The 24,538-nt window shown below is 33.1% G+C and overlaps 1 protein-coding gene across 2 annotated transcripts in view; it reads right to left on the bottom strand.

The window, feature by feature from the left end:
- Nucleotides 1-1,143: 1,143 nt before the first annotated feature.
- Nucleotides 1,144-24,538, bottom strand: part of LOC148623567 (claspin-like) — a 71,528-nt gene continuing 48,133 nt past the window's right edge. For both annotated transcript variants that reach the window (XM_088565470.1, XM_088565471.1), the window contains exons 24-32: nucleotides 21,932-22,026; nucleotides 21,488-21,531; nucleotides 21,117-21,246; nucleotides 18,308-18,426; nucleotides 15,586-15,707; nucleotides 15,259-15,331; nucleotides 11,317-11,402; nucleotides 6,737-6,883; nucleotides 1,144-3,340 (exon numbers count right to left, since the gene is read on the bottom strand). In XM_088565470.1, the coding sequence (XP_088421596.1) occupies nucleotides 3,218-3,340; nucleotides 6,737-6,883; nucleotides 11,317-11,402; nucleotides 15,259-15,331; nucleotides 15,586-15,707; nucleotides 18,308-18,426; nucleotides 21,117-21,246; nucleotides 21,488-21,531; nucleotides 21,932-22,026 (939 nt within the window). In that variant the 3' untranslated portion in view covers nucleotides 1,144-3,217. The remainder of the gene's footprint in view (nucleotides 3,341-6,736; nucleotides 6,884-11,316; nucleotides 11,403-15,258; nucleotides 15,332-15,585; nucleotides 15,708-18,307; nucleotides 18,427-21,116; nucleotides 21,247-21,487; nucleotides 21,532-21,931; nucleotides 22,027-24,538) is intronic.

Raw genomic sequence — 24,538 nt, 5'->3', positions numbered from 1 at the left:
TATGGGAATAAGCCACCATAAGGCACTATCATGACTGTTATGCTTAGTCCACAGTTATAGCGATTCAAATACTGGTATCAATCACATGCAAACATCAAACTGGTTAAAAAAAAGTACTTCATGGAAGAAGCATGAGAGGCTGTTAATATAAAATACTGCTACTGAGTTTCAAAACATCAGCTCTGGTCTTGTGTAATGTTTGCAAAAATATGCAGATATGTAAATACTGTAGCAATGCAAGATGTTGTCTTGCTATTTTCTGACTTGGTGCTATCCTTACTCAAAACTTAAAATACAACCAATATATTACCAAATTTGTCTTTGTGACTGTACTAATCACACTCAATTGTAATTATATTACTTGATAGTTTGATAAAATGCAATTACCATTATATTTTTAAATCTGATTCAATAGTATGTCCATAATAGATAGGCTATTCAACCTGGTCCAGTCCTAGCCACAGCCAATAATTAAATGTTATTTTTCTTTAAATATGAAGGTGCATTTTTTACAATAACTAAAAATTTCTTACACATAAAATCATTTTGCAAAATAAAATTCTCCTAGCAGTAATAATTCTGTTGACTTAACCTGAATAGGAACAAACATAAGAGGTCAAACCTCAACCATTTATTATCACAGAAACATTAAAACATTCTTTCTTTTTCTTACCTGCAATTTAAGTAGCACTCCAGCTAAGAATCATGCAAAATGTGATTCATGGGTAAAAAGCTTACATATTTTTATTTTTGATATTTTGTTTGAATTGAAATAGTAAACGGAAATCAACATTCAATTTTTCATGTAATCCATGTTCTTAGGTGATAAAAAACTATATAGAAAGCACTGTATATTTCAAAATTAAGGGAGATAACTCTGTAAATGACACTCAAATACAATAGAATCTACTGGCTTTTCAATTTAATTATCTCCTAAGAACAGGCAGATTTGAATGAATAATTACATATTTCATACTATAGACCCATAAAACAAACTTAATTACAAAAATAAGAATATGTAGCCTTTTTTGGCATGTATCATATTTTTCAGATTTTGCATGATTCTTACAAAGACAGCTAAACGTTTAAAAAAAAAAAAGAAAAAAAATTAATGGAAGTAATTTGAGTAGTAAGATACAAGTAGGAACAAAATTACATTTATTTAATGGTTCACTCCATATATCCTCACACATACGTGTAGATGAAATAAATATCCATACATGTCATCATACTCACTCATATTTACAACATATTTTTAGTACATATAAGTACATATATATTTATCTATGTTATAAAAGTTTGAAATGAAACCACACTGATCAAAAATAAACTTTTTTTTTCTTAGTAGTTGAAGCATTTATCACCAAAATAAATCAATTTCTTCCATCTGTCCTTTTCTTTACAAAGAATTCATTACTTATACTCAAGACATTGAATGAAAACCAACGCCATACCATTATATATATCTGTAAATAATTCATGGTTGAATTATAATAAAAAGTGACTTGCTTGTCTAAGCCTTGTACAAAAAAACTATATGAGGTTTGATTCCAATAAAAAACATGATATAATTGACACAGAAGAAAACAGTAAAATAATAATTACACATTAAGTAGACACAGTGTGACCTTATCAAAATCCTCACCACAAAGTAACATAATTTAGATAAAAAATGGATGCTTTTCATGATTGACAATTTGTATGTTTAAAATGGTGTTAATGCTGATATATTCACTGCTTTAGAATTAATTATTGTTCTATTTCAAAGGTAACAACTTAAAGAGAATAAAATTATTTAGAATACACCTTCATTTGAGGCCAAACCTTAAACAGTTTGGGTAAGTTAGGTCATAGGTCATAACATTCAAAATTGATACAGCTCTGAATTATGATTATGGTAAATTGTCACGGTATAAGATTCTGACCAGATGGAAGGGGGTCAACGAACTTGGAAATTTGCAACTGGTAAATTACCTAATACAACCACATAAAAAAAAAATAGTTATGAGGGAATATATTTGTCAAATTATACATTCATTTTCATTGTAAGTAAACTGAAACCTATCTAATCCAAACCCTGAACACACCAAAAACCTGTCTTAACAAAACAAGTCCTACAGCTCAAAGGGGTTGTACTGTACTACAGTCGAACCTCGATGTGTTGAAATCTCGGATAACTCAAACTAATTTCAAAGTCCCCGCAAAACTCCCTTTACTCCAATACAATTTTACCTCAGATAAATCAAAATCTGGAATAACTTTTTTCAATCAGTCCCCATGATAGGACTTCAAGGTTAATTAACCCTGATGTCTGAAAGTCAACTAATTAGTCAGAAAACGGATTGCTTTATTACAAATCATGACTGAAGTGTGTTTTTACAACAATTAGTGTGGCTTTTGAAATTATTTGTTGACTCTCTTTATCGCTCAATTTATGTAATTGATTAATCACATATTGATATTGGATATTTTGATAAAAATAAAAAAAAAAAACAGATGAATTGTAATGGTATCTGAATATTAAACATCAAACAGACAGATAGTAAGTGTATTTCAAAACATCATTCCTTTCGCTTAGTGAATCTGAAATTTTATCGTAGTAATGTAGAGCCATGGTTTGACAATACTCCTGAGTGTGTGTCACACAAAGCAACATGTTATGATCTTTTGACATTTTTGATGTCGAAAAACTAAAATGGAAATTTGCCTAAAACATTTGGTGACGTTCAGTATTTAAAACATGATATACAACACAAACAAAAAATATCTTTCGATATGAAACGCAAGACATCACTAAGTAACGTGTAGAGAGAAGTACATGTACATGTACAAGCACAACAAAAGATATAAATGCAGAAACAATCATTGACCACACTATTTCCGGGTTATACCCGACCTCAGATGACTCAAACCTCAGATAATTCTAACAGCATTGCCTGGTCCCTTCAACATAACAAGATTCGACTGTTTTTGATTTTTGTCTCTTTTTTTTTGGTCTTCATCCAATTCCAAAAGATCAAATCTTCTAACTTTTTTAATCAATATTGAAATATCAAATCCAACTTTCATTTTGTAATACAAAACTATAGTACAATTCCATAGAAATCATTAATCATAAATAATTCATTCCTGAGCATATTAACAACAGCAAATAATGGTACACGCAAATAATAGTTCAAATCTTAATAAAATAAAAACAAAATGTAGATAGAAAATACTACAAGTGATTAAAAATACTGCTTTGTGAGAATGAAGCACTACGTTCAAGTCTTGGTTTCTTGGAAGGGGGCTGCTTACATGTTGTCTTCTTCATCTTTGGCTCAGAAGGGGCAGGCATGACCTACAAGACAATATAGACATACAATGTAGGCTTTAAACGTAGATCAGTTATCCACTTCACATCAAATCAGATTATTAATTATATCAAAACGAGGCACCAAAGATGATAAATCATTCACCTCAACCTCATGTTTCAAATAAACCTAACATGGACATAAGCTGTCATAAAACAGAGGAAAAAAAAGATCTTTTATTTACAGTGCAGATCAATGAAATATAACCTGGTATTTACCAATATAAACGACTTTGAGAGCAAAAACACAGAACTTGTCATACATGATTTTATTAAGGAGGACATTCATAAAGTAAAACATCATTTATCATTTGAAAAGGTATACCGTTTTGGTACTGGAGTATTAAATACTACTCAAATTTTGTGGAAATAATGTTTATTTTAAATGGTAGAGTGAAAGAAGATACAAATGATTTATGCTTAACAAATTAAATTAATCATGAAAAACTCATTAAAATCAAGACACAAACAGTTGATCATAATAAGTCAATCATCAAAAGAACAACTTCTTTTACGTTAAAATTCAAATTTGTTAAAAAAAATCTTTGGCACTTCCAGCAGTATGTAAGTAGGGAAATCATTTTATTTTTCAAAAATATTTTACATTAAGTTTATGGGAACAAAAAAAAAACCCAAAAAGTTACAGTTCAAGTGATCTACATACATGCTAAATATCAAAAGCCCACATCAAGACAAAAAGGTTACGGCCCCAACATGAGTTTGTCACCTAAACAACAGATTTTTACCTTGAGGTCAGAGTTCAAGGTCAAAGGCCACTATCCATGGTATGTGACACATCGTATTTAGATGATCTATGTACATCTTAAATATCAAAAGCCCACATATTAAAACAAAACAGTTACAGCCCGAACACAAGTTTGTCACCAAAAAAACAAAAAAACAGGCATTTGACCTTCAGGTCAAAGTTCGAGGTTATTTGCCATTATCCATGGTGTGTTACACATCGTCTTTAGGTGATCTACCCACATGCAAAATGTCAATGCCTACATCAAAAGACAAAACATTAACAACCCAGACACAAGTTTTTAACGGATTGACAGAGTGATCACTATAGGGCCACCGCCACTTTTTGTGGCAGGGCCCTATTATTTACAACTACTATTTTCACTTTCCCAATTACAAGAAAAGTTGCAGTTTAAATAGTCAAAGTCCCATAAAAATTCCCTCTAATGAAATTGCAATGTCTCTGTTAAACTGAAATGGAGTTTATGGAATGAGACTTTTACAGCAAGAAATTGCATGGATTGTAGTGCTATATCAATAAGTTGATATCAAACAGCACTCAACACATTTGCATCATATATTTATAATGCCGCACACCAAATTTGAAATCAATACATCTTTTGGGAGCAGATAATATTGTGATGAAAATTTCGCTATCATTTCAGAAATGGCAGAATTTCATAAATGTCTGACAGGCCTGAAATCGGATTCCACAAACTGGGACCCACTACCTGCTGCTGGATACCAAATATCAAGAGGCTGCAAAAAATAGTTGGTGAGAAAAGAGTTACAAAAATTATTTCCTTGACTGACCAACATTCATATACTATAACCAAGTTTTTACTATCATATAATGCCATGTCCTACAAAAATCAAATCTGAAATCAATCCATATGTTTGAAGCAGAGATTTTTGCAACAAAGATTGTCTTTAATATTCGATATCAAACAAACCAGAAAGTTGATATCAGACAGATCCCAAAATCACCTACAATGTATGCCCCATCTACATAAAGCTAAACATCAAATTTTAAACCAATCCATTCATTTGAAGCAGAGATAATTGCAAACAAATTTGAATGGACAGACAGGGTGATTCCAATTTACCATATGTTGAGTGGGCTGTAACAACTATTTCCTGTGGAAAAATAGAAAAAGTCACTCTCACATACAATTGCATACCATAGAGCTAATAAACAATTAGTCTTTTAACAATTTGGGATGACAAAATATGGCTTGTATAAAATTATCATATAAATACAAAGATAATAACTAAGCAGAAAAAAAATTATAAAACAGGCAAAAATTGCTTTTAGGAAGAGTTTGGACCAAATTTCCGGAAATAGATCGTACCCAGTTTAGATCTAGATTTGGTTCATCAATAAAATGACTTCTTCCAGTAATGGTAACACTAATACTAGAGCTATCCCAATCATATATATGAACATATAAAAATTATCCTTTAAGGAATACAGTAGAACTTTGATGTGTCGAACTAGTCGAAATCTCGGATAATTCGAACTAATTACAAAGTCCCAGCAAAATTCCCCTTACTCAAATACAATTTTACTTCGGATGACTTGAACTTGGGTGAATCGAAACCTCGGATAACTCGAAATAATCAATTTGTCCCCTCGATTGGACTTCGAGGTTAATTAACCCATGATCAAAGTGTGTTTTAACAACAATTAGCATGGCTTTTAAAATTAATCTGTTGACACTCTTTATGGTTTGATATGTTTATTTGACTAATTTAAAATTGCGCGTGTTGTTAATAGAAACAAATTTTATTAATAAAACGTGGGAATTTACACTAACAGTGATATCAGATATTTTGATATTTTGAAATTTTTTATAAAAAATTCAGACGAATTGTAATTGTATCTGACTATTTAATGAAACATCAAACTGACAAGAGTAAGGGTATTTCAACGACTGCATTCGTTTCGCTAGTGAATTTGAAATTTTATCGTAATATTGTAGAGCGCATGGTTTGACAATACTCCTGATTGTGAATCAAACAAAGCAGCATGTTATGAACTATGACGTTTTTGATATAGAAAAAAAAATGAAAAGGAAATTTCACTAAAACACTCAGCGCCGTTCAGTATTTCAAACATGATATACAACATTAAAAAAAAAATAATCTCTCGATATGAAACACATGACATTACGAAGTACATGTAAAAGCACAACAATCATGGACCAAACTACTAGTATCTCCGGTTTATCCTCCACCTCGTATTACTCGAACCTCCGAAAACTCGAACATATTTGCATGGTCCCTTCGACTTTGACTTAACGAGGTTCGACTGTATATTCATCACAAAGAATAAATCCAAATTATATGTTTGTTTGAAACTTGTTCCCCATGACATTTGACCAAAGCAATTAAAATAACGAATAAATAAGTAAAACCCCAACAAACTCACCTTGAATTTTTGGCTTTGGAAATATATGTGTATTAGCTATTAAGAGCCATCACAGAACCAAAGATAAACTTCTTTTTCAGCAAAAATAACCCATGTATTGTTTAATATGTTATAAATTTTATCTACAGATGAACCAAACACCAAGTGGACAAAATTGTATAGTTTTCATTGAGAAGTTAATGTATGTTGTTGACACCTATGATCACTACCTGAGAGTCCTTGTCTGGTGAAATAACTTGGAAGACAAATTTTCCAGAGCTTCTGGCTCCAGATGGATTCACTGCACTCTTTGATTTAGACATGTTGGCTATCTTAGCTAATGTGTCCTTATCTCTGCTTAAGAAAGATCCACGCCTCTGAAAATCAAAACACAGCATGAAAAAGTGCAACTGATAATGACTACAGGTATTTCAAGCATTCAGAAGAATAACAGTTTGTACTTGAAGGAACTTTTTTCTTTCTATGATGAAATCATGAAATGGACAAAATAATACGTAATACAGTTGTGTAAAATTTTGCAATCAGGAGTGAGTTGGTAAGCTTGTCATTCAAATTAAAGGCGCTCCGTGCAGGTCCGGGTGTTTAAAGAATAGGCCTGCAGCAGCGCTAAGCTTGTCGTAAAAGGCGACTAAATAGTGCTCAGAACCCTAGCCGGGGCTAGGGCGCTCTGCCCACAGAGCAACTGGGATGTGTGCCCCAGGTGGTGGAATGGGGTACCCCTGGCGTGTTACATGCTGGGGTTGTCCGGCTATAATACGGAAAACCTGACCGCAAACCATAGTGGTGAACCGTGTTGGGAAAGATGCCATGTTCCTCGCACGTTAAAGAACCCTACTGCGGTATTCTCCGGGAGTAGGAACCATAGGGCTCAGCCACAGGAGGCTAAATTGCCCGACCCTACCCAACTCTCCCTATTTCCAGTGGCAATCAAAATTTGTCGACCCCATTGTCCTTGCTTCCCATCCCTTTTTCATTTCATCATCATTTCATGTTCAATGTCTGAATATAGCTGAAATATTGCTGCTCGGACGTTAAACCCCAACAAACAAAAACAAACAAATGAAAGCTAGCTCACTTGAAAAATTCGAAATCAGTTGTTGAAATACCATTTAATCCAGAGACACAAAAAGTAAGAGAGGTCCCTATACAAACATCATTACTGCCACCTGCTGAGAAATCTGAGCAGTACTAAAGTAAAGGATCATCTACTCTATCAAGTTTCAAAACATTTGCATATGTGGTTTCAGAGGAGTTGGTCTTTGACATGGGCTAATCAAAACCTGAAAATAGACTAGCAGCCACCTGATAAATCAAGTGGATCCTAAATTTCATCATATGAAAAATTCATTCCTTTGGCATTTCTGCAAAGTTACATCAGCAATGGTCTAGTATAAGCAGAGGTACAGTGAAGAGTAACCAAGCGAATCAAGATTCTAGCGGAAATCAAAGAATGTAATCTAGGGACAAAAACCAGACATGGAAAACAGACACACACAACAAAGAGCATAGAATAACCAAAATAATACACGCAAAGTAACAAAAGTAAATAAGCAACTTTGACTCCACTACAAACTGGGAGCATGGACCAGGTGTAACGGTAGGGTAAACGTCCTCTGCTTTTCTAGAAACACCCACAAAGTTGTTTATGAAAAGTCAAGTCATGGGTAGACGAAAGAGGACAGGAAAACTAAGACACTGAACAAATCACTTTTCATGGTGCAGATGAATACACCGTAATGATCCAAAAGTTCATGATGACCATAAAACTTCTGTTTTGATGACTTCAATCTTGTAGCAACATAACCTGTACCAGAAGCCTAACTGTAAGAAGTCTAGCATGATACAAAAAGTCTGTGTAGTTACGGCAAGCTCTGGCGTAATGTATGAATTGTGATATGAAAACTCCATACGCAGGTGCTGAAGGAATATTGCCTCAGATAAAAGGAAAATTGACAATACGGAATGAAAAGTCATTGTGTTTGTTGTATAGCATAGTCAATAATTTTCCTTTACCATCGAACTCTAAGTGCATTTCAAGATATGAGGCTTATGTCAAAATGTCTGTACAGTATTCCATCTCTGAAATGGGCTCCTTGACCCACAGCCATCCAAGTATGAAATTCGTCTGATAAATTGGTCATAATTACGACCGGTAATTAATAATAAAAACATGAACATCTATTTCAAATTACAAACAAGAGTTGTTACATTTTAAATCTGCTTGCAATTAGCCATTTAGGTCACAACTCTACTTCATTTTATTTGTGCCACATGCGAATGTGTTACGACAAACCATAAGTGGGCATAAATTAGCATAAGGATCGATAACTCAGGAATGTCAAGAAACTTTTATAATTTGTTTATATATTTTGACAGTTTTAAAGTTGTGTATTCTGTATAAAAAATAGTCATATTCATTTGTAAAATTGATAGCAGATCGGATCAATTATCTTCGTCAATTGATTGCCAGTTTGGTTCTGTCGTTGCACTTCACCCCTAAATTACGAATTAATGTAATCAAATAATTTTACTATGTAGTTAAGTTTGGAAAAGCAATGGGCTTAGAAGTTCAAAGATCTATAAAACAAATGTCTCAAGTGACAACTTGCTGGAAGAAAATACGACTTTTAATCTGAAAAATACAGTATAAATAAACAAAACTTATTCAAGAGTGAATTGCTACTTTGCTGTAAAAAATACATTACATATACATAACAAATACGAAATAAAACTCTCTATAATTTGTGTACTAGTATATAAAATGTAACAGAAGCAAAAAAACATATTCAATGAAATGCTGAAATTGGTCTAACCTATCAAGAGAGGCCACCTCTCTTAAGTGGCCACTTTTGGATTGCAGAATGGGTGGCCACATAAGAGAGGTACTACTGTAGTATTCTTTATCTTGGGGTAGATGTGATGTATCAAATCCCCAAAACTAGGATTATTTAACAATAATGCCGACCACTGTTGAAAAATGTGTCCACCACACTGGACAAAAGTGTGTTTCTCCCTAAGGTTTCAATGGCAAATTTAAATGTTCAGAGACACCTGATCCACACAAAAAATTAATCATTTGTGAAGCAACGTACCAGTGAAGTTTCAGAACAATTGCACCTGTGGATTCAAAGGAGAAGATTGTTGAAAATTGACCAATCTGATGGATAGAAAGCCTATGGTAGCCATCTAGTTTGATCTTATAGAACCGAAAATAGACCTTTTATAGAAGCTTTTCCATATATCAACTTTTCTAAGTTAAGTTAAAATTGGTAATGGAGTTTTCATGTAGTTTCTGGATTACAGACAAGCTTAAAAGTGTCTGGACAGAATTGGAATGTCATGAAATGTTTTTTTAATTCTGAACTTGAAAATTACAGTATTTCACGACTGTAAGTTGATGTGGAGTACATGTCAAATTGCCTAATTTTGACCAGAATCGACGAAAAAACATAGATAAGTCAAATTCGCCAGACAAATCAAGGGTCAGACATGTGCATTTATATAGGTGTCAGCAGAGATCTGAGTTGAGCGGTTTGTTTTTAACAGCATGTTATTCCAGCGATGTTACTTTGTATAGTATTTCTGAATGAAATTAATATTTGTATCTCTGTCAAAGAGTACTTTGTCCACCAGTTAAATTGTTTTTATTGAACTGCGTGTCAATTGCTCTAAAGTCTTAGATCATCAGATGTACGAAATCGTAAACATGTCAAGTGTAGGCACCCATGTGTGAAATTAGTTTGATGAATATGTCATAATTATGAGTTGTAATTAATAAACAATATTACCTGGTATTTTGAAATTCAATTAAAAAAAACTGTTACCTGTAAATCTGGTTGCAATTAGCCATTTAGATAACACCTTAACTGATTATATATTGAGCCATGTGCGAATGTGTAGCAAATACCGTAAATGGGTATAAATTTGCATTTTACAGTGACTTTCCTACAACCATGACAGACTTGTTACCAATCTGCTGAACAAAACAAAGGATTGACAAAGCTATTGGGACATTTAAATTGACCAGTTGCTATTGTATGAGTTGTAAAGGACCGATAACTACAGAACACTTGATAATTTAAAAAGAGTTTTGTTAACATATCTTCTAGACTTTGTTTATATATTTTAATGGTTTCAAAGTTTTTATTAACATCGTCGTATTCATTCATAAAGGATAGTGGCAATCATCAATAATCTCCGAGTTCGATCGCCAGTTTGACTGTTTGAATGGAGTGATGGCTATCATGATTCCAGTTTACCCAAAATTTTGAATGAAAGCAATCAAAATTGAACTAAACAAATATAATGAAATGTACTTGAAAAATCCTTATATAAATCAAAGTGGATGATAAGTCGAGACGGACACTTTGCTGAAAAAAGTATAGACTTATAGTCCAGATAATATGGTAGCTAGCAGAGATTACGGTACCATATATTCAGACTATAAGTCAGTTTTTTTTTAGCAAGTTAATCTACAATGGATAGGGGCACTGATCAATTATCGTCCATCGCCAATTTGATCAGGCATTTGTTTTCTGAAAGGCATGTGATTGCAGTTTACCCTAAATTATGATTGAATTTAATCAATATACTGAAATCAAAACATTTACAACTTTTGTGCCAAAGATCAGATTTGGAAATCAATGGGTTTGAAATTTCAAAGGTCTACAAAACAAATGTTGGACTGTAAATAATTAACATAACTGAAATAGATCTTTATCAAATTCTGTCTATTGAATCCTTAAAAAACACAATAGTACAAGTATTTGTTCCTACAAAGATATCTTACAGATAATTTAGGTGCAGGCAAAATGGACTTCTGTGCTGGTTTGGAGGGCACTTCTTCTGGTTTCTTTAATAGTACAGAATCAGAATCTGGAAAAGTAAAAAAAAAATCTGTATTATAATGAGAAAGAATACGGTGAATATAGTCTAATAACACTATAACAAACTTTAAAAGGAGACCACTATATGCACTAGTTTGGAACTCTAAAAACATCCTGTATAGTATCAAAGCTAATAAACTGTAGGAGAGGGTAGATGGCCATGTAATGATGTACCTCTATTGAATACAGAATTTCGATAATGCTCAGTTCAACTTTGGAAATATCTGTGAAAATCATAAAATTTCAGTAATGCACATCTTCATTATGTGTATAAACATCCTACTAAAATTTCAAGCTGTACCTCACAACTTGTCAGGAGATCAAATCATGTATCTCCAATTATCCTTTAGGAATATTGCAAGGAGATAACAGATGCATTGAATTACATCCCAGGTAACAATTCTATTTGTGTACATAGAATTAGGAAGTCATACATTCACCTTTAATCTAATTCTAATTTTAAACACGTCAGGCTGTCCAGCACCTTTTGGCAAAACATAAGGGCTAATTTTAGGGATAATTTAGGCCAAAATTATGAATTTTACAATATAAAAATAACTAATACTGAGAAAATTGTCAATATTTCTTTCACATCTTTTGTGAATTCCCCACAGAAGAACACCAGATTACCTGCAATGAAGTAAACATTAATAGACAATTAAAATGCACTCTCTTAATTACAAAACAAGCAGTCATTGAAACAAAAACTACAAGGATAACTTTTGAAACTCCTAAGACAGCAGTGAAGTAGCACAAAAATTAAGGAATTCATATGAAAAATAAAGGCTTTTTAGGACTTCTCTTCGAACTTCAAGTTTTTTTTTTAAGGAATTTTAGTCAAACTAAAAAAAATAAGAAACTTTTAGGAATTCTAGAGCAGCTGGACAGTCTGCAAAAATGCCTAGTTTATGGGCAGTTTGTATTTAAAGGTTCTTGACAAAACTATCATTTATATATTTTAATTTGTTGATTGAATAAGAAATTATCAGATCTTATTACAGTTGCAACCTTTTTCTCACATATTCTCAAAATATATATCCCATCAATATTTCAATTCTGGCAACCCCCTCTACATACCAATAGGAATAATTTAAACCAATTCTAAATAGGGTGTTACAATTTACTCTTTGTAAAAAAAAAACCAAAAAAAAACAAGAGGCTCCCATGAGCCTGAATCACTCAACTGGTTAAATTTTGTCTTTCAAAGGCAAAACATTGAACAAGGAATTGGCATGAGGATCATTTTAGCAATTGAGTTTCGTTCTATCTATTATAGTTTTCAAGATATTGGCTGAAAAGTGTAACAAGAGGCTCCTAGGAGTCTGAATCACTCACCTGGTTGAATTTTGCCTTTCAAGGGCAATAAATTAAACAAGAAGCTGTCCAACAATTTTTACTCAAGAAAACTTTGATAGGACGTATCATAAGGATCATTTCAGTAAATGAAAGTCTAAATCTATCATAGTTTTCAAGACATTGGCTGACAACTGTAAAAAAAAAAAAACACAAAAAAAAACTGTCATTTTCCACTGTCAAGGGCAATAACTCTCATAAGAAGACTTTTGTAGTCTTAAAAATATGGATCGTTTCAGCTATTGAAAGAATTTGGCTAAACCTAATGGTTTTGGAGATATATGCGAAAAAACTACTGTCTGACCCCTATGCTCTATTTTTAGGAACAGTGACCATGTTTTTTCGACGGATCAAAAAAACCCACTTCAGTTATATGCATGATACCCCAAGAAACACTCATACTGAGTTTTGTTTAAATTGGTAAAATAGTGTCAGAGAAGATTTTTGAAAGAAATAACATTAAAAAAAGCAAAAAAAAAAACGTCGAAAAAGGGCAATAACTCCAACATGGCTTCATAGATTAAAATGAAATTAGACCGCAGATAGATCTCATCATGCTGAACACTTTTACACCCATGTCAGAATTTGGCTAAACCTAACAGTTTTGGAGATATATGTGAAAAACTACTGTCTGACCCCTATATTCTATTTTTAGTAACAGCGACCATGTATTTCAACGGATCAAAGATCCCCACATCAGTTCTATGCATAATACTCCAAGGAACATTCATACAAAGTTTGGTTCCAATTGGTCAAATAGTGTAAGAGGAGAAGATTTTTGAAAGAAATAACATTAAAAATAGCAAAAAAACGTCGAAAAAGGGCAATAACTCCTACATGGCAAAACACATTAAAATGAAAATTTGACCACAGATTGATCTCATCATGCTGAACAATTTTACCCTGTCAGAATTTGGATAAACCTAACAGTTTTGGAGATATATATATGTGAAAAACTACTGTCTGACCCCTATGTTCTATTTTTAGTAAAAATACTAATATACCGGTATGTCTAGTGCCACAGTCACATATTTGGCAGCACATAAGTTTCTTCAATATATACATAAACAATAAGTAAAATCCTAATGATAGCACATACTGCTGAACAAATGGATAAATTCAACATGCTAAAAATTGTAGGAAAAAATTAACAAAAATATCTTCATAATCGCAAGTGCACATCTTCAATCTGCACATGTATATAATCAGTGTGCAAAGTTTGAACAATATTGCTTAAATACTTCTTGAGTTACAGTTTATATAAAGTGAGGACCCATTAATGGATGAACAAAAGCATGGAATGAAGCAGCTACGAGACCAGCTAAAAAGTACAGTAGTCTCTCTCTGAAATGGCCCCCCTGACCAACGGCCACCTATTTATGTGACCACATTTTAATTGCATTAATGACTTACAATGCAAATTAACCCCTTATAAACGGTAATCCCTCTGATGGACCAGCGGCCACCACTTTGAATGAAAAACGAAGATCTAGCCTCTTGTATTTAGCCATGTTCATCATTCCCCCCATTATATTTTCAATAATGTTATTAAATTGCGTCTCAATTACTATGAAGCCCCTAGATCAGGTGTACAAAATTGTAAACATGTCCAGCGTGGGCTCTGAAGTGTGAAATTAGTCTGATGAATCAGTCATAATTACGATTGGTAATTAATAATAAAAACATTTATTTCAAATTACAAACAAGAGTTGTTGTCTTTTTAATCTGTTTGCAATTAGCCATTTAGGTCACAACTTTAATTGATTTTAGTTAACACCACGTGCGAATGTGTCACAACACACCATGAGTGGGCAAAAATTGGCATATGAAAATTAACTTGGGAATGCTTGATTTTGATAAAGTTTTTTCCAGTAAAGAATCTTTTATAGTTTGTTTATGCTTTCTGATGATTTTAAAGTTATGCATTCAGATCAGCATAGAATTTATAGAACATAGTCATATTCATTTGTAAAATTGATAATGGCAGGGATCAATTATCTTCATCAATGTATCATGTTTCACTGACAGCTTGGTCTTGCAGTTTACCCCGGAATTAAAATTAATGTAATCAAATAATTCTACTACTATGCTCAGGTCCAGAAAACAATGGGTTTGTTCAAAGGTCTATCAAACAAATGTCCAAAGTAAGGACTTGCTGAAAAAGATTTTTAGTCCAAAAAATATGGTAAATAAACAAAACTTAATTCAATAATTAATTAAAAAAATACATTACACATACATAACAAATATAAAATAAAACTCTTTATAATTTGTGTACTAGTGCATAACAATGTACATGTACATACTTGTAATAGAACAAATAAACGTATTCAATGAAATTCTAAAATTGGCTTAACCTCTCAAAAGGCCACCTCTCTTATGTGGCCAGTTTTGGACTGCAGTATGGGTTGCCACATAAGAGAAGGACTAGCGAAGCATTTTTCTCGAACTAAATGAAATATATCCCCAATAAACAAGTCACTTAATTCTACCTTGTCGTTTGAGAAATACTTTTCCAAGCTTCAAGAACTGGCTATCTTCATCAGCCTTCTCCTTTTCACATTCCTTAAAAAGTCACAAAATAGGTATTTCATTCAGTTTCCTGTACAAATAAAGGTAGGTACAACAGGTACATATGAAAGCATGAATACATAATTATATTTCAAAACAATGGCAAATTCTGCTACAGTTACAAGATTAATGTTTTGGCAAATGATAAAAAGTTTTAAAAGCCAACACAATTTTTTGAGCATGTGTTATTGCTTCAGCAATTTACAAGGGCTTCAAGTCCCAGAAACCTAAAAATAAAAAAAACCAACCTGCTGTTCCTGGAGCCATTTCTCTCTCTCAAATCTATCTTTCCTCCACTGTGCTTCCTCACCCTCATCCTCTTCCTTTTCATCATCAGATTTATCAAACATGTCCTGCTGTGTATCATCATCTAGAATGGAAAATTAATCAACTAGTATTTCATAAAATTCCTTGAAAAATATTGTCATACTGAACTCCAAATGTGTTCATGTTAACAGGAGTTAAAGAAACTTAAGTTCAAACATTTCTGGATTTTGTTGTTACTGGTGTAATATGATAATTTGACCCCTGGAGAAATTGACTCTGGGGTTAAAATATCATATATTTTGAGTCTGAGAAATTGCTAACTTCCTACAAAGTTTTATTAGTTCTTGGACTTCTTTCATTCGCTTTCAGAAGGTTATGCTGATGGGCAAACATTAAAAATACTACCTTTGCTATTAAAAAGTTTTGTTTGAGTTTGTTGTCAATTATTTGTTTTCATAACAATTTCCTTGATGCTTTTATCATGCCAACTTCTGAACATTCTCAATTTCAGTAATACATATAAATTTAAGACTTAATTAGTGATTAGATAGATATAACCAGTAACTTCTTAAAATGACCATTTAGTATTAATAGGGCTTCAGTTTGTCAAACCTTTTCTAACCCAAGCTGACAAAATGGTTGACGAGTTTGAGTGAAGGAAATTCTAATGAGATTTATTACAGTGCAGACCAACTAAAGAGTGTGAGTGTTCCAGAAGTCCAAGGCTATATATATATTGATATATAGGAGAAAAGTTAGGTACTCTGAATTGTGTTTGAGATATCCCAGGTTTATTGTGTTTGAGAATTCCCAGGTTATCCAGTTATCTGAGTTTGAATGAGTAAAGTTCAACTGTAATTTGTTCTTTATTTCAATTTAGCTAATTAGTTTTATATTAAACTATAAAAAAACTGTGAACAAAGCTCACTTGGTGATGAACCAAAGATTCCAACACCAGAAACCATATAGGATACCCGATAAATGATCTAAGCAGTCAGAAATAAAAACAAAATAGGATGTACAAAATGTCATCATGTAATAAAGAATCAGTGAAGTTTCCAACATCAGAGTAGTGACCAAATCATTCCCTTCATCAGAGTAAAGACAAAACATTCCCTTCATCAGAGTAGTGACCAAATCATTCCTTCATCAGAGTAAAGACAAAACATTCCCTTCATCAGAATGGAGACCAAACCATTCCTTCATCAGAGTGGAGACCAAACCATTCCTTTATCAGTGGAGACCAAACCATTCCTTCATCAGAATGGAGACTAAACCATTCCTTCACCAGAGTGGAGACAAACCATTCCTTCATCAGAGTAAAGACAAAACATTCCCTTCATCAGAATGGAGACCAAACCATTCCTTCATCAGAGTGGAGACCAAACCATTCCTTTATCAGTGGAGACCAAACCATTCCTTCATCAGAATGGAGACTAAACCATTCCTTCACCAGAGTGGAGACCAAATCATTCCTTCATCAGAGTGGAGACCAATTCATTCCTTCATCACAGTAGAGACAACACATTCCCTTCATCAGAGTAGTGACAACATATTCCCTTCATCAGAGTAGTGACCAAATCATTCCCTTCACCAGGTTGGAGACAATATATTCCTTCGTCAGAGTGGAGATCAAATCATTTCGTCATCAGAGTATAGACAACACATTCCCTTCATCAGAGTAAAGAAATCACATTCCATTCATCAGAGAAGAGACAATACATTCCCTTCACCAGTTAAGAGACAACATATCCATCATCAGAATGGGGACAAAACATTCCTTCACCAGAGTAAAGACAATACAGTCCATTCAACTAAGTAGAGACAAAACATTCTCTTGACCAGGGTAGAGACAATACATTCCATTCAACTAAGTAGAGACAAAACATTCTCTTCACCAGGGTAGAGACACATTCCCTTCATCAAAGTAGAGACGACAACATTCATCAATGTAGAGACAAGAAATTCCCTTTCATTAGTGTAGAGACAACACATTCCCTTCATCAGAATAGGCAACACAAGTCTTATATCAGAGTAGAGACAATACATTCCCTTCACCAGAGTACAGACAAAACATTCCCTTCATCAGAGTAGGCAACACAAGTACTATATCAGAGTAGAGACAATACATTCCCTTCACCAGAGTACAGACAAAACATTCCCTTCATCAAAGTAGACAACATACTCCATTAATTAATGTAGAGAAAACACATTCCCTTCATCAGAGTAGAGACAACACACTCCCTTCATTAAATGTAGAGACAACACATTCCCTTCATTAATGTAGAGACAACACATTCCCTTCATCAGAGTAGACAACACACTCCCCTTGTCAAAGTAGAGACAACACATTCCCTTCATCAGAGTAGAGACAACACATTCCTTTCATCAGAGTAGACAACACACCGAAAACCAATATATTTGCTACATCAGAATAGAGAATACATTTACTTTAAAAACTGATGAATGAATACCACAGACCAATGCATTGCTTTATACACTAGTACACTAGAATAAAGGGCAATAATTCCATCCAATAAACTGGGAATCAACACATTTCCTACAGTCAGATTTTAGATGTACATTTGGATATACACATTTCACATCATCTGATTGGAGATGCAAATTTCCCCATTACCAAATTGGAGATACACATTTTCATACATCAGATATACATTCCACATCAACAAACAAGGGACTTGCCTATATTACTCCATTTAAATCTTCTGGTTCTCCCAGCATCAGAGTGAAGATCTCCATCAGGGAGATACATCTCCTGGAACCTCATTAACTCTCTTTTGTCCTCATCTATCATCTGCTTACTGAAAATAAAGACAAACACTCAGAGATTAACAACAAAATCAACATAATAAAATGACAATAGCATTTAATGATAAAAACAGATCAAGATTTTTTATAGCCAAAGAATTGGTCAGATAGAATACTGAAATTATCATTCAAATTACATGATAAGTTGTGAATAAATAACCTATATGTTTACAAAGTGAACTTGAATACAGACTAATAAGTTGGAAAATTTACATCTTAATATAAAAGATCTACAATGTCCCTGCAAACTACATGATATGTCCCGATGAAACCTATTTTGTCTAGTATCGGTAGAGGCTGTATTATAAATATGGAGTTTGAATTTACAAATCCTTGATTTGATTAATATAGAATTACCTGATAATGATACTTGTGTCTATTAATTAAATTCATTGTTTGTTATGTGATTGTAGAGCAGTAAATAGTAATATGTTCTAAAAAAAAAAACAAAACAAAACAAAAAATTAGTGAATGATGGCTCACTAGTCACTAGTAGTGATATCCCTGTTTTCAATAATGATATAACTACCACATTCTTACATGTATTCCATACACATTTTTGAACTTTTTCTTCGTTGCTATCCATCAATGCCATTTTCTAGCATTTCATAGTCTGTACAAAAAAAAAATCTTCTTTTTCACTCAAACCATGCTGCCCTAAATAAGTTATTCATCTGTGTGCACAATAACAGGAGTGCTATCCTGTCCTCAGCCTCATTGTCATTTAATTATCAAACAATGAAAAATAAATTCAAAGGTGAAAACAATTGTCACTAATCCTTTAATCAGCTTGATGAACTGTTTCCAGATGTCAAATATTATACACAAGCTTGGCAAATTAAATCATCTTTTTTACTAACAGTCGAACTTGACTCCATTGTTTTATTAAAACACCTGATTTGCATACAAACATGGAATGTGGACATTTTAGCCAACTTGTTGAATGGATCCAAACATCGCTGTATTTTCATCAATAAATGGCTTGCAAACACAGGAAAATTTTAAAAATACTTTTGTTTAAAAGAATAATGATGAAAGAATACACATTTCAGGGAATTTACAAGGATTCCTTTCATCTCTTTGTGGTATTCTGCTGGTGATTTTTTTCTTGCTTCCCTGTGCATGTATTACACAGAAACTAACTTTTTTCATTGATACCCCTTGCCAGGAAGGCGGTGCACAGTTTACTTGAATGTGTGGAATACACAGAAGAATACAGTAAAATTAACAAACTCCTCAGTAAACAGGACGTTGTCAAATTTTCACAAAAATAGATCCCACCATATGGCATACTTACAGGAAAAATATATTCAAATTGCAAGCTGCCAAGAAACACAAACAAGGGTCAAACAGTACACACTCCTCTCATTCAGAAGGGGATAGACATTATATACTCCTCTCCTTCAGAAGGGGATGTAAATTTGGGATAACCCTTTTCATGTTAATATACTAGTCCGCTGCATATTTGACAATGGGAGAAAGTTTCTGTGTTTAAACAGAACCGTAATTTTTCAACTTTCCAACCATACAGGTCAAGGAAACATACTTCGGTTTCAGAATTAAAAGGGAAGACCACCTTTGCATTAAGTTAGGCTTTTATGATAAATCATACCCACATAAACATTCAAAATCTTTTTTTAATATATGTGGATAGCCATCTTGCAAAACTTTCTTATCTGAAGGAAGATCATAAGCAGACTTTATTGATTTTTACAGATAGCTACCAATTGGCTCATGATGTCAGAGTCGGTTTGGTACTGACACAAGTACTGCAAATTATATATAAACAAAGAATATTCCATAAATATTTCTACAACCCTGTTTATCTAATCACCAATCGTCTTGTCAAGCTTACGATTGCACGAACGATGAAAGAGAAATATTATAAAGTTTTTTGACCAGCAACACAAACATTCTTCAGAAGTAGCTATTAAATTTTCCCCAGCCATACTAGTCTTCTAGCTGCAAATCCTGTTGTTCGTCAATATTGTCTGACATTTGCTTACATGTTGTGCCTCAATCTCTTTTTCAGTTTATTTTGGGTTGAAATTATAGGGGAAAAGTCCTAAATTTGTGATTTCTTTGGACATCGTAATCAGTACCTATTTATTTTCACTTTACAAACCGACTTCGTGACGTCAAAGCTCAACCGATCATGGTGGTGCCCATAGTCGTGGGAAATTCAAATTCCCTAATTATAACACGTGATTAATTGGTTAAGTAAAGGTTATTATTTTGTTCCAATTTAATTTTCATGAAAATTTAACAGATTAGTATCTATATTTATGACTTGCACAATAACATAGACTTCTCGTTTAATGACAGTGATAGTACATGCAGTAGAGTCCCAATGTTCATAGTTATCTTAGGTCATATATTTAAATCCCCCAAAAATGTAGGTGGTAAAATAAATTGTTGGTTCAAATCTTCATTAAACTTTGAAATGTGTGAAAAACAAACACATGCTAGGTATACCCCTACTTCTACTGGAAGTTGATACTAGACAACAACCAATATCTCTTACAACATGTACCCCATCTAGTGGGAGCTAAGAGTTTTTTGACAAACATTTTGAAGGATGAACAAGGTGATTCCAAAATACCATCCATTCATTTAGCGGGGGTATAAAAACACATCACTTAATACCAAATTGATAGGCAGGTAATTCGGGTAAGTGACCTACAGGTGAGCTCTTCCCACTTGATTCCTAAGTTCATCCTCTGTAGCAGTGACATCATTATCCCCCAACTCCTCCATCATAATATCATCTTCTTCCGCAAGATCAAGGTTTTCATCACTATCATATTCACTTCCTGCAAAATAAGATCATGATCTTGAGCATCTATACCAGTTTATTGTGAACATTAGTATGATACTTTTTTTAACATCCTAAAATAATTTATAGTACGGGAGGTATCAATCTCAATTAAATATGAATTATTTATCTATCAGTTTCAACACTTTTACTATTAACAAAACAAAAGACAATCCCGACATAAAATATTTGAATGGAAAAATAAATGATAAGTAAGCATTACTCTATAGATAATATACCTGATAACTCTGCTTCCTCATCCACAAACTCTTTCCTAATCTTCCTGCAATAATATATATATATAAAAAAAAACATTTAATACAAAAACAAAATTTATGAATATTTGACATCAGGAATTCTCTATCTGTTACAATTCATCAATATAACATATGCAATAATGGCTATTTTCTTTAATAATGAAGTTTTTTCTTACCATAACTTGATTCTTTTGTAGGGATGATCATAATCTATTACAAGAATCTTTTTATCGATTATGATTTTCATTATCATGGATAATAATTTGGAGGTCAGCTATTCAAACTTGAGACTGTCCAAAATATAACACTCATGTTTAGTCAAAGTTAAGTAAAATTCTATTTATACTATAGTAAAAACTACCTAAATCTAAACTGAAAGTAGTAACAATCAATTGCTATAAATCTTAATAAAGTATTTCAAATTACCCAGTTTTTCCTGACACAAAGCCTTTAAACACTTGGGACTTAGTCTCAGATTGTACTGAATTAGTTTCATTGTCATCTTCATCACTAAAAGTGTCCTAAAATAAATATGAATTTGTATGGTCATATAGTGTAAGCATATGAGCTATTCCATTATCAATATTTTTTTCTGGTAACTTTCCAGATAGAAGTAGATTGTGTGTGTGGTTTGGTAAAAATAAATCCAAAAATTAGTTCACTGCCAAAATATTACAACTACAGCTAAATGTTCAATGATGGGTAAGTATGGACACACTACAGTTAAATGTTCAATGATGGGCAAGTAAGGACACACTACAGTTAAATGTTAAAAAATGGGCAAGTATGGACACACTACAGTTAAATGTTAAATAATGGGCAAGTATGGACACACTACAGTTAACTGTTCAATGAAGGGTAAGTATGGATAACTACAGTTTAATGTTCAATGATGGATAAGTATGGACACAGTCCAGTTAAATGTTCAATGATGGGTAAATATGGACACCTTACAGTTAAATGTTAAATAATGGGCAAGTAAGGACACACTACAGTTCACTGTTTAATAATGGGCAAGTATGGGCAATAATTAAATGTTCAATGATGGGTAAGTATGGACACACTGCAGTTAAATGTTCAATGATGGGTAAGTACGGACACACTACACTTAAATGTTAAATAATGGGCAAGTATGGACACACTACAGTGAACTGTTCAATGATGGGTAAGTATGGATAACTACAGTTAAATGTTCAATGATGGGCAAGTAAGGACACACTACAGTTAAATGTTAAATAATGGGCAAGTATGGACACACTACAGTTAAATGTTAAATAATGGGCAAGTATGGACACACTACAGTTAACTGTTCAATGAAGGGTAAGTATGGATAACTACAGTTTAATGTTCAATGATGGATAAGTATGGACACAGTCCAGTTAAATGTTCAATGATGGGTAAATATGGACACCTTACAGTTCACTGTTTAATAATGGGCAAGTATGGGCAATAATTAAATGTTCAATGATGGGTAAGTATGGACACACTGCAGTTAAATGTTCAATGATGGGTAAGTATGGACACACTGCAGTTAAATGTTCAATGATGGGTAAGTACGGACACACTACAGTTAAATGTTAAATAATGGGCAAGTATGGACACACTACAGTGAACTGTTCAATGATGGGTAAGTATGAATAACTACAGTTAAATGTTCAATGATTGGTAAGTATGGACACACTACAGTTAAATGTTAAATAATGAGCAAGTATGGACACACTACAGTTAACTGTTTAATAATGGGCAAGTATTGACAATAATTAAATGTTCAATGATGGGTTAAGTATGGACACACTACAGTTAAATGTTTAAAAAATGGACAAGTATGCACACACAACAGTTAACTGTTCAATAATAGGCAAGTATTATTCTAAACTCAATACAGCTTTGAATTTTGATTGCAATTTGACATTTGAAACAGTGTAAGAATCTGACCAGAATTAAAACAAGAGGCTCCCAGGAGCCTAAATTGCTGACCTGGTTAAAGTCTGTCTTTCAAGGGCAATAAATTTTACAAGTTGTCCAACAATTTTGATTCAAAAAGGCTTTGGTAAGACATAACATAAGGATCGTTTCAGCAATTGAAAGTTTCTTTTATCTACTATAGTTTTCAAGATATTGGCTGAAAACTGTAAAAAAAAACTAGAAGCCCTGTTTGTCACAGAAGCCCCCACTTCATTTGTTAGTAGTAATTTTTATTAGTAAATCAAATGTATCTGTAAGGTACTAATGATGCCCCCACTCGCTAGATTTGCCAAATTAAGAACATGTTTATTTTTGTATGAAGACAAGGTTTGCAGATTCAGAAAGGTTATGTACTGTTGGTTGATGCAGTAAATATTTGGTATGTTAGGCTAAGCACTGCAAAAATACTTGCGATGAGAAAAAGAGGACTGATGGATGGACCGATGGACACATAAAAAATATCCCCAATAACAAATCCCTAACTTTGTTGCTTGGGGTATATTTCTGACAAAAATTACAAAGTCCAACTATTATCCAGTTCCGTAATATTCCATATTCCAACTATCACCCAGTTTTGTAATATTCCACAAAAATCAAGATCCTATGACCTTGCACACCATCATTATGTGTAGAAACATCCTGCAAAAAATGGTTTAGATGTAAACTGTACAAGGAGAAAACCGGCCAAGCCATGATCTATATATTACTGAGTAAAATGACGAAGTATAACGATCACCAATTTCCATAATATTTCATGAAAATCATAATCCTTCAGCCCTGCACACCTTCATTATGCGTAGAAATACCCTGTAAAATATCTTAGATGTAGTTCAAAAACTGTATGAGGAGATAGCCGGACAAGCCAAGATCATGTGTAATCCGGATGGACAGGGGTAAATTAATATCCCCCCTCCCAACTGTTTGTCGCGGAGGCATAAAAACTTCATTTTTTGTCTTTCAAGAGAAATTACTCTTACAAGGAGTCTCCTGAAAACTTTTGAAGGTCTTATAATAAGGATCATTTCAGCAGAAAGAGTTTGGCTAAATCTAACGGTTTGCAGATCAACT

Source organism: Perna viridis, chromosome 2 (genome assembly GCF_037379345.1).
Source record: "Perna viridis isolate PV_CMFRI_1.1 ecotype Kerala chromosome 2, ASM3737934v1, whole genome shotgun sequence".
Classification (NCBI taxonomy): Eukaryota; Metazoa; Mollusca; class Bivalvia; order Mytilida; family Mytilidae; genus Perna; species Perna viridis.
Note: the sequence above shows the minus strand (reverse complement) of the source record. Positions and strands in the feature narration are given on the sequence as shown.